The following is a 12,266-nucleotide window of genomic DNA, read 5'->3' on the forward strand; positions in this document are numbered from 1 at the left end:
AATATATTTTGGTGGACTCTTGGCTCCATGTTTATGTAGGAATTTCCACGTTGGGAGGGTCCATGTTGGTTACTGGAGTAGGCCTATTCTTTGGCATATGACCTTTCTAAATTGTTTGAATATAATGTTTTCGGTTCAGATGATATTGCTTCCATGCTATACAATTCTAGCAGTACACAATATGGGACCAGTCATTTCCAATCTGAATGAATGCATTTCCATACTGTTCATTTAGCTGGGAGGATTTCAGCCTGTAAAGAGCACAGACTATATATAAGCCGGTCAGCTCTTGTATGCTGGGTTGGTTACAGAGGTCAATGAAACAGAACCATTGTTAATAAGATTTGCTCGGTCCCCATCCACGTTATCAGCAGCATATGCCCTTGTTTCATGGGGCGATGTGATGCCAATAAGGAATATTTTTAGGATGGCACAAACTGGTGGATCGTCATAAATGATTAAATGCCAGCGCGTTTACACAGCTCAATAACGGAGAATGTGCTTTCTATTACCGGCTCACCTTGGCTAGCTGGTGTATTATCATGGGGATTAGTCCGGCATCAATAACAGCTTGAACCTGCTGCTGATTTCCAGCTGTGATATTAGAGAGGAACCAAACTGCTTCCTAAAACAAAGAAAATACAGATTAATAAACTATCACATTAACCCCCTTCATGACCCAGCCTATTTTGATCTTAAAGGGAACCTGTCACCCCGTTTTTTGAGATTGAGATATAAATACTGTTAAATAGGGCCTGTGCTGTGCGTTACTATGGTGTATGTAGTGTACCCTGATTCCCCATGTATGCCGAGAAATACATTACCAAAGTCGGCGTTTTCGCCTGTCAATCAGGCTGGTCTGGTCAGGTGGGCGTGTTCACAGCGTTCTTTTCTTCCCCAGGTTTCCGTTGGTGGCGTAGTGGTGTGCGCATGTCCAAGGTCCGGATTCCCTGTGCCCACGTGAAGACACAGCGCGCGATCTGCGCTGTCATTCCTTTCATCGGTGCGGGCGGCCATCTTCCTGGGGCCGCGCGTGCGCAGATGTAGTGCTCTGCTGCACGGGGCTTCAGGAAAATGGCCGCGGGATGCCGCGCGTGCGCAGAAGAGATCGCGGCGGCCATTTTCCCAAAGCCGAGTTTGCATCTCGGCTTTGGGAAAATGGCCGCCGCGATCTCTTCTGCGCACGCGCGGCATCCCGCGGCCATTTTCCTGAAGCCCCGTGCAGCAGAGCACTACATCTGCGCACGCGCGGCCCCAGGAAGATGGCCGCCCGCACCGATGAAAGGAATGACAGCGCAGATCGCGCGCTGTGTCTTCACGTGGGCACAGGGAATCCGGACCTTGGACATGCGCACACCACTACGCCACCAACGGAAACCTGGGGAAGAAAAGAACGCTGTGAACACGCCCACCTGACCAGACCAGCCTGATTGACAGGCGAAAACGCCGACTTTGGTAATGTATTTCTCGGCATACATGGGGAATCAGGGTACACTACATACACCATAGTAACGCACAGCACAGGCCCTATTTAACAGTATTTATATCTCAATCTCAAAAAACGGGGGTGACAGGTTCCCTTTAAGGACCTGGCCGTTTTTTGCCATTCAGACCAGTGTCCCTTTATGAGGTAATAACTCAGGAACGCTTCAACGGATCCTAGCGATTCCGAGTATTTTTTTTTCGTGACATATTGGGCTTCACGCTAGTGGAAAATTCAGGTCGATAATTTTTGCGTTTATTTGTGGAAAAAAAAAAGGAAATTTGGCAAAAATTTATCAATTTTTAAATTTTGATTCTGTTAGACCAGAGAGTTATGTGACACAAAATAGTTAATAAATAACATTTCCCACATGTCTACTTTACATCAGCACAATTTTGGAAACAAAATTTTGGGGGGCTAGGAAGTTAAGGGTTAAAATTTTACCAGCGATTTCTAATTTTTACAACAAAATTTACGAAACCATTTTTTTAGGGACCACCTCATATTTGAAGTTAGTTTGAGGGGTCTGTATGGCTGAAAATACCCAAAAGTGACAGCATTCTAAAAACTGCACCCCTCAAGGTGCTCAAAACCACATTCAAGAAGTTTATTAAGACTTCGGGTGTTTCACATCAGAAGAAGCAACATGGAAGGAAAAAATGAACATTTAACTTTTTAGTCACAAAAATGATCTTTTAGCAACAATTTTTTTATTTTCCCAAGGGTAAAAGGAGAAAGTGGACCGCGAAAGTTGTTGTCCAATTTGTCCTGAGTACGCTGATACCCCATATGTGTGTGTGTGTGTGTGTGTGTGTGTGTGTGTGTGTGTGTGTGTGTGTGTGTGTGTGGGGGGGGGGGGGGGGACCACTGTTTGGCGCACGGCAAGGCTCGGAAGGGAAGGAGCGCCATTTGATTTTTTGAAAGAAAAATTGGCTCCAATCTTTAGCGGACACCATGTCGCGTTTGGAGAGCCCCTGTGTGCCTAAACATTGGAGCCCCCCACATGTGACTCCATTTTGGAAACTAGACCCCCAAGGAACTTATCTAGATGCATAGTGAGCACTTTGAACCCCCAGGTGCTTCACAAATTGATCCGTAAAAATGAAAGTACCGTACTTTTTTTTTTTCACAAAAAATTTCTTTTAGCCTCAATTTTTTCATTTACACCGATACCTCATATGTGGGCGTAAACTACTGTTTGGGCGCAAGGCAAGGAGCGCCATTTGACTTTTGGAATGAAAAAAATAGCTCCAATCGTTAGTGGACACCATGTCACGTTTGGAGAGCCCGTGTGCCTAAACATAGGAGCTCCCCCACAAGTGACCCCATTTTGGAACCTAGACCTCCCAAGGAACTTATTTAGATGTGTGGTGAGCACTTTTTACCCCAAAGTGCTTCACAGAAGTTTATAACGCAGAGCCGTGAAAATAAAAAATCTTTTTTTTCCTCAAAAATGATTTTTTAGTCTGCAATTTTTTATTTTCTCAAGGGTAACAGGAGTAATTGGACCACAAAAGTTGTCGTCTAGTTTGTCCTGAGTACGCTGGTACTCCATATGTGGGGGTAAACCACTATTTGGGCACATGTCGGGGCTCGGAAGGGAAGTAGTGACATTTTGAAATGCAGACTTTGATGCAATGGTCTGCGGGCGTCATGTTGCGCTTGCAGAGCCACTGATGTACCTAAACAGTAGAAACCCCCCACAAGTGACACCATTTTGGAAACTAGACCCCCCCCCCCCAAGGAACTTATCTAGATGTGTGGTAGCACTTTGAACCCCCAAGTGCTTCACAGAAGTTTATAACGCAGAGCTGTGAAAATAAAAAATCATTTTTTTCCCCCCCACAGAAAATTTTTTTTTAGCCCACAATTTTTTATTTTCCCAAGGTTAACAGGAGAAATTAGACCCCAAATTTGTTGTGCAATTTTTACTGAGTACACTTATGCCCCATGTGTTTAAGTAAACCACTGTTTGGGCGCACGTCGGGGCCCGGAAGGGAGGGAGCACCATTTGACTTTTTGAACACAAGATTGGCTGGAATCAATGGTCGCGCCATGTCGTTTGGGACCCCCAGATGTGCCTAAACAGTGGAAACCCCTCAATTCTAACTCAAACACACCCCTAGTCCTAATCCCAACCCTAACCGCAACACACCGCTAACCCTAATCTTATCTTTAATTCCAACCCCAACCCTAAGGCTATGTGCCCACGTTGCGGATTCGTGTGCGGAAAAATTTTTCCGCACAGTTTTTGAAAAATCCGCAGGTAAAATTGCTGCATTTTACCGCAGATTTCCTGCGGTTTTTTTGTGCGGATTTCACCTGAGGTTTTACACCTGCGGATTCCTATTGAGGAACAGGTGTAAAACGCTGCGGCATCCGCACAAAGAATTGACATGCTGCGGAAAATACAACTCAGCGTTTCCGCACGGTATTTTCCGCACCATGGGCACAGCGGATTTGGTTTTCCATTGGTTTACATGGTACTGTACACCGCATGGAAAAATGCTGCGAATCCACAACCAAATCCGCACCATGTGCACATACCCTAATTCTAACCCTAGTTCTAGCCCCAACCCTAGTTCTAGCCCTAATTCTAACCCTAACCCTAGTGGAAAAATAAAGATAAATATATTTTCTTTATTTTATGATGTTCCCTACCTATGGGCGTGATAAAGGGGGGGCTATTTACGTTTTTTTTTTTTTATTTTGATCACTTATCAACCTATCACCATGATCAAAATGAATGAATGAATGAATCTGAAGGCCGGCAGATTCGGCGGGCGCACTGCGCATGCGCCTGCCATTTTGGAACAGTGGGGGCGGCGGACAGGACAGAGGGGGGAGGAAGGCAGCGGAGGACATAACGGAGTGGAGGAAAGACTGACAGAAGTGCAGATCGGGGTCTCCAGCATTGGCCGATGATATTGCAGCATCGGCCATGGCTGGATTGTAATATTTCACCAAGTTTCATTGGTGAAATATTACAAATTGCTCTGATTGGCTATTTCACTTTCAACAGCCAATCATCAGAGCAATCGTAGCCACTGTGGGGCAAAGTCACTCCCCCTGGGCTGAAGTACCACTCCCCCTGTCCCTGCAGGTCGGGTGAAATTGGAGTTAACTCTTTCACCCGATCTGCAGGGACGCGATCCCTCCATGACGCCACATAGGCGTCACAGGTCAGGAAGGGGTTAATAGTGAGTGTGCCAACATCTGCTGTACACGGTGCAATAATCCATGTATCTCAGCCATGATACCCAGGCTCCTGCTGTATAAGGTGCAATAATCCATGTATCGCAGGCGTAATACCCAGTCTCCTGCTGTATACGGTGCACTAATACATGTATCTCAGACAAAATACCCAGGATCCTGCTGTATATGGCGCAATAATACATGTATCAGCTGTGATACCCAGGCTCCTGCTGTATACGGTGCAATAATCCATGTATCTCAGCCGAAATACCCAGGATCCTGCTGTGTACGGCAAAATAATCCATGCATCTCAGCCTTATTACCCAGACTCCTGCTGTATATGGTGCAATATTACATGTATCTCAGCCGTGATACCCAGACTCCTGCTGTTATACGGTGCAATAATCTGTGTATATCAGCCGTATTACCCAGACTCCTGTTGTATACGGAGCAATAATCCATGTATCTCAGCCGTATTACCCAGACTCCTGCTGAACCAAACTCTGATCAGTACAGAACTGTATGGGACTCCGTTTACTTCAGAAATACCTTATTAATTTTCTCTTTAGGATGTGTCAGTAGATTTTGAAAGTGAGCGAGAACGTCGCAGTTTAACACCACTTGAGTCTGTTCATCTGTGCCGGTTACTATATTACCCACTGCTCTTAACGCTGCCGTCTAAACAGGGAGACAAAAAAAAAGTAAGGATTTGTGCTTCCACTCATTCAATACATCAGTAATACAATAGTAGCCACTTACACATATAATAATCAGGATCTGAAGCCACTAAAAAGTAAACTTGCAAGATATTTAATGCTGCCCACAGATCATTTCAGTTATTTAATGTTTTACTGTAAAATGTTTGGGGTCTTTCGGTGGGAACCTCTTTAAAGACCACCTCCCCAGGCCCAGCAGACCACACCTCCTAAGGGCTCCTAAGGGCCCGGCAGACCACACCTCCTAAGGGCCCAGCAGACCACACCTCCTAAGGGCCCGGCAGACCACACCTCCTAAGGGCCCGGCAGACCACACCTCCTAAGGGCCCGGCAGACCACACCTCCTAAGGGCCCGGCAGACCACACCTCCTAAGGGCCCGGCAGACCACACCTCCTAAGGGCCCGGCAGACCACACCTCCTAAGGGCCCGGCAGACCACACCTCCTAAGGGCCCGGCAGACCACACCTCCCCAGGCCCAGCTCGTTTTCCACCTCTGAAATGATGCAGTGTGATGTATATACGTCGCATACTGTAATGAGGGCATCAAAAGAATGGCTAACTGGTTCTCTTTAAGCCCTAAACACAGAAATGACGGGGTGAGCATGCGCAAGTAATGGTTTAGCTGCAAAATATTAAATCAGACAGTATTTAAAAGGCACAATGTAACTTATGCTCCTGTGACTGGTATCCAACTAAAAAAACATCTGTGAGTACTGTAAGCGGTTTCCATTAATAAGTGATGACATGCTAGGCTATGCCATGACTTTTTTTCATTTGTGTGGGGGTCTGACCTCGGAATAGAATGGATCTGTGACAGTACACATTAGGAGAGGATGCACTGCGAACACTGAACTTGTTTCAGAACCTTCAGTTTAAAAAGATTTCGTTTTATTCATCTGCTTTGGCCTCAAGCAAACTGATCTCTGCGAATTTCTTTCAGATGAATGGGACAGTCACAGAAATTTCAGCATCAAATCTGCTTTGTGGACACATAACCCAAAGCAGTTCTACATCCCCTTCTTTCCCAGAATGGAGGCATTCTAAATTATATGCCATTACTTTACATGCAAGGCAAAGACTGAAGTATCATAAATCCATTATATGGTCAGTAAAAAAAAAAGTAAAAATAAATACCTGAACTTTTACTTCCTGATGACTCAAAAGCGGCACCAAGTATGGCACAACCCCGGAATCTATCACCATCTGTATTTGTTCATTGCCACCGTCAGTAAGGTAAGACAGAGCCCATACTGTATCCACTAGTATCTAAAGAGGATCAAGAGGCAGAAACATAAAAAATGGACAAACCAATACGACAAGAAATATACAAGATAATACGGTGTCCGCAAACAAGCCGACCACAGATGCATTGACAACAGAAAGCGATAGCAATGTGAATGCCATATACTCACATTAATGTCGGTATGGTATATTAGGACACAAAGAGCCGGCAAAATCTACAAGAAATAATGACAGAAGTACATTAGGTAGAGACCATTGGGTTGTGTAAATATTTTTCTGCAATTTAAAAGGTGTTGATCAGTGAAAAGTTATCACCATAGGATAGGTGATATTTTTTGATTAGTGGGGTCCAAAGGCTGGGACCTGCGCTGATCAACAAAAAGGGGCACTTTTAACCCTTTTAGAACTCAGTAGCAGTGCACATGCTCGACAGCAGCTCCATACATTTCCTATAGGGCTGCCAAGTGCAGACCTTGACTTTTTCTTGCAGCACCAAAGAGAATGATTTGTGATCAGATCTTAGATCTGTCAGTTCCTTAATGTAACGGGGGCAAAAGTGCCCAGTCGGGAATAACAATGTCCCATTCTGCAATCAGCAAGCTACCGCCACCTACCTGTGGATAGGGGTAATCGGTTTTCACTGGACAACCCCTTTAAGGCACACTGATATTAAAGGAATGAATAGGTGATAAATATTTGGTTAAGTGGGGCCCCCAGGCCAGATCCCCCACAGATAAAACAGGAAGAGTGATCTCCCTGTTCCTTCCTTATTGTACAACCGCAGTGAAAAAGAGCACGAATAGAGCAAATCTCGAGTATGCGTGCTGCCAGAAATAGGCAGCCACTGTACGAGGGGGTCTGTTTGCCCCACAATTTGAATTGAGGGACATACAGTGGGTACGGAAAGTATTCAGACCCCTTTAAATTTTTCACTCTTTCATTGCAGCCATTTGGTAAATTCAAAAAAGTTAATTTTTTTTCTCATTAATGTACACTCTGTACCCCATCTTGACTGTAAAAAAAACCAAAGTATTAATTTCTGTAAATTTATTAAAAAAGAAAAACTGAAATATCACATGGTCATAAGTATTCAGACCCTTTGCTCAGTATTGAGTAGAAGCACCTTTTGAGCTAGTACAGCCATGAGTCTTCTTGAGAATGATGCAACAAGTTTTTCACACCTGGATTTGGGGATCCTTGGCCATTCTTCCTTTCAGATCCTCTCCAGTTTCGTCAGGTTGGATGGTGAACGGCCATTTTCAGGTCTCTCCAGAGGTGCTCAACTGGGTTTAGGCCAGGGCTCTGGCTGGGCCAGTCAAGAATGGTCAGAGTCGTTCTGAAGCCACTCCTGTGTTTTTTACCTATTTGCTTTAGGTCATTGTCTTGTTGGACGGTGAATCTTCGGCCAAGTCTGAGGTCCAGAGCACTCTGGAAGAGGTTTTCATCCAGGATCTCTCTGTACTTGGCGGCATTCATGTTTCCTTCAATGACAACCAGTCGTCCTGTACCTGCAGCTGAAAAACACCCCATTGCATGATGCTGCCACCACCATGTTTCACTGTTGGGATTGTATTGGGCAGGTGATGAGCAGTGCCTGGTTTTCTCCACACGTCCCACTTAGAATACCAAAAAGGTCTATCTTCATCTAATCAGACAAGAGAATCTTATTTCTTATAGTCTGGGAGTCCTTCATGTGTTTTTTTTTTTTTTTAGCAAACTATGCAGGCTTTCATATGTTTTGCACTGAGAGGCTTCCGTCCGGCCACTAGGCCATAAAGGCCCGACTGGTGGAGGGCTGCAGTGATAGTTGACTTTGTGGAACTTTCTCCCATCTCCCTACTGCATCTCTGGAGCTCAGCCACAGTGATCTTGGGGTTCTTCTTTACCTCTCTCACCAAGGCTCTTCTTCCACGATTGCTCAGTTTGGCTGGACAGCCAGGTCTAGGAAGACTTCTGGTGGTCCCAAACTTCTTCCATTTAAGGATTATGGAGACCACTGTGCTCTTGGGAACCTTGAGAACTGCAGAAATTCTTTTGTAACCTTGGCCAGATCTGTGCCTTACCACAATTCTGTCTGAGATCCTTGGCCAGTTCCTTTGACCTCATGATTCTCGTTGGGTCTGACATGCACTGTGAGGTCTTATACAGACAGGTGTGTGCCTTTCCAAATCAAGTCCTATCAGTTTCATTAAACACAGTTGGAATCCCATGAAGGAGTAGAACCATCTCAAGGAGGATCACAAGGAAATGGACAGCATGTGACTTAAATATTATTATAGCGCCATTTATTCCATGGCGCTTTACATGTGAGGAGGGGTATACATAATAAAAACAAGTACAATAATCTTAAACAATACAAGTCATGACTGGTACAGGAGGAGAGAGGACCCTGCCCGCGAGGGCTTACAATCTACAAGGGATGGGTGAGGATACAATAGGTGAGGGTAGAGCTGGTTGTGCAGCGGTTTGGTTGTCTGGTGGTTACTGCAGGTTGTAAACTTGTCGGAAGAGGTGGGTCTTCAGGTTCTTTTTGAAGGTTTCGATGGTAGGCGAGAGTATGATATGTTGTGGTAGAGAGTTCCAGAGTAGGGCTGATGCGCGAGAGAAATCTTGTATGCGGTTCAGGGAAGAGGAGATAAGAGGGGAGTAGAGAAGGAGATCTTGTGAGAATCGGAGGTTGCATGCAGGAAAGTCCCGGGAGACAAGGTCACAGATGTATGGAGGAGACAGGTTGTGGATGGCTTTGTATGTCATGGTTAGGGTTTTGTACTAGAGTCTCTGGGCAATGGGGAGCCAGTGAAGGGATTGACAGAGGGGAGAGTCCGGGGAATAGCGGGGGGGCAGGTGGATTAGTCGGGCAGCAGAGTTTAGAATAGATTGGAGGGGTGCGAGTGTGGTCGAGGGGAGGCCACAAAGCAGGAGGTTGCAGTAGTCAAGGCGGGAGATGATGAGGGCATGGACTAGGGTTTTTGCAGATTCTTGGTTTAGGAATATAAGGATCCATTAAATATTTTTGAGTTGAAGGCGGCAGGAAGTGGAAAGGGCTTGGATATGTGGTTTGAAGGAGAGATCAGTGTTGAGAATTACCCCGAGGCAGCGAGCTTGTGGGACTGAGTAGAGTGGGCAGCCATTTACTGTAATGGATAGGTTCGTTGGTGGAGGGGGGGGAGGGGGGAAGTCGCATGAGATGGGGGAAAAGATGATGAATTCTGTTTTGTCCATGTTAAGTTTTAGAAATCTAGCGGAGAAGAAGCATGAAATAGCGGACAGACATTGAGGGACTCTGGTTATTAGGGTGGTGATATCTGGTCCAGAGATGTAGATCTGTGTGTCATCAGCATAGAGATGATACTGAAAGCCGTGAGATTCTATGAGCTGTCCCAGGCCAAAGGTGAAAATGGAGAAAAGTAGGGTTTCCTTAGAACTGAACCTTGCAGGACTCCCGACAGATAGGGTGTCAGAGCAGAGGGTTTGAATACTTCTGACCATGAGATATTTCAGTTTTTCCTTTTTAATAAATTAGCAAAAATGTCTATATTTCTGTTTTTTTCCACTCAAGATGGGGTGCAGAGTACATTAATGTGAAAAAAAAAAAAACTTTTGAATTTACCAAATGGCTGCAATGAAACAAAAAGTGAAAATTTAAAGGGGTCTGAATACTTTCTGTACCCACTGTAACTCCATTCAAGCTCTTCCTCACTGGTGTCCATGTATGGGTGATCAGTGGTGGTCCCAGCGGTTAAATCCTTAACCCCTTTACACCCAAGGGTGGTTTGCACGTTAATGACCAGGCCAATTATTACAATTCTGACCACTGTCCCTTTATGAGGTTATAACTCTGGAACGCTTCAACAGATCCCAGTGATTCTGACATTGTTTTCTCGTGACATATTGTACTTCATGATAGTGGTAACATTTCTTTGATATTACCTGCGTTTATTTATGAAAAAAACGGAAATTTGGCGAAAATTTCGCAATTTTCCAACTTTGAATTTTTATGCAATTAAATCACAGAGATATGTCACACAAAATACTTAATAAGTAACATTTCCCACATGTCTACTTAACATCAGCAAGATTTTGGAACCAAAATTTTTTTTTGTTAGGGAGTTATAAGGGTGAAAAGTTGACCAGCAATTTCTCATTTTTACATCACCATTTTTTTTTTTAGGGACCACATCTCATTTGAAGTCATTTTGAGGGGTCTATATGATAGAAAATACCCAAGTGTGACACCATTCTAAAAACTGCACCCCTCAAGGTGCTCAAAACCACATTCAAGAAGTTTATTAACCCTTCAGGTGTTTCACAGGAATTTTTGGAATGTTTAAATAAAAATGAACATTTAACTTTTTTCACAAAAAATTTACTTCAGCTCCAATTTGTTTTATTTTACCAAGGGTAACAGGAGAAAATGGACCCCAGAAGTTGTTGTACAATTTGTCCTGAGTACACCGATACCCCATATGTGGGGGTAAACCACTGTTTGGGCGCATGACAGAGCTCGGAAGCGAAGGAGCGCCATTTGACTTTTCAATGCAAAATTGACTGGAATTGAGATGGGACACCATGTTACGTTTGGAGAGCCACTGATGTGCCTAAACATTGAAACCCCCCACAAGTGACACCATTTTAGAAAGTAAACCCCCTAAGGAACTTATCTAGATGTGTGGTGAGCACGTTGACCCACCAAGGGCTTCACAGAAGTTTATAATGCAAAGCCATAAAAATAAAACAAACATTTTTTCCCCACAAACATTATATTTTTGCCCCCCGTTTTGTATTTTCCCGAGGGTAAAAGGAGAAATTGGACCCCAAAAGTTGTTGTCCAATTTGTCCTGAGTACGCCGATACCCCATATGTGGGGGGGAACCACCATTGGGGCGCATGGGAGGGCACGGAAGGGAAGGAGCGAAATTTGGAATGCAGACTTAGATGGAATGGTCTGCAGGCGTCACATTGCGTTTGCAGAGCCCCTAATGTACCTAAACAGTAGAAACCACCCACAAGTGACCTCATATTGGAAACTAGACCCCCCAAGGAACTTATCTAGATGTGTTGTGAGAACTTTGAACCCCCAAGTGTTTCAATAACGCAGAGCCGTGAAAATAAAAAAATCTTTTTTTCCCCCACAAAAATTATTTTTTAGCCCCCAGTTTTGTATTTTCCCAAGGGAAACAGGAGAAATTGGACCCCAAAAGTTGTCCAATTTGTCCTGAGTATGCTGATACCCCATATGTTGGGGTAAACCCCTGTTTGGGCACACGGGAGAGCTCGGAAGGGAAGGAGCACTGTTTTACTTTTTCAACACAGAATTGGCTGGCATTGAGATTGGACCCCATGTTGCGTTTGGAGAGCCCCTGATGTGCCTAAACAGTGGAAACCCCCCAATTATAGCTGAAACCCTAATCCAAACACACCCCTAACCACACCTCTAACCCAGACACACCCCTAACCCTAATTCCAACCCTATTCCCAACCGTAAATGTAATCCAAACCCTAACCCTAACTTTAGCCCCAACCCCATCTGTAGCCTTAACCCTAGCCCTAGCTCTCACCCTAACCCCAATGGGAAAATGGAAATAAATACATTTTTTTTAATTTTTTAATTTTGTTTCCTAACTAAGGG

General features: G+C 44.5%; 1 protein-coding gene across 1 annotated transcript in view; it reads right to left on the minus strand.

The window, feature by feature from the left end:
* Positions 1–12,266, minus strand: part of KPNA3 (karyopherin subunit alpha 3) — a 99,991-nt gene that overhangs the window by 11,241 nt on the left and 76,484 nt on the right. The window contains exons 10-13 of the mRNA XM_069758862.1: positions 6,808–6,852; positions 6,530–6,661; positions 5,228–5,356; positions 521–625 (exon numbers count right to left, since the gene is read on the minus strand). Coding sequence (XP_069614963.1) covers positions 521–625; positions 5,228–5,356; positions 6,530–6,661; positions 6,808–6,852 — 411 coding nt within the window. The remainder of the gene's footprint in view (positions 1–520; positions 626–5,227; positions 5,357–6,529; positions 6,662–6,807; positions 6,853–12,266) is intronic.

The sequence above is a fragment of the Ranitomeya imitator genome, chromosome 3, assembly GCF_032444005.1.
Source record: "Ranitomeya imitator isolate aRanImi1 chromosome 3, aRanImi1.pri, whole genome shotgun sequence".
Taxonomy (NCBI): domain Eukaryota; kingdom Metazoa; phylum Chordata; class Amphibia; order Anura; family Dendrobatidae; genus Ranitomeya; species Ranitomeya imitator.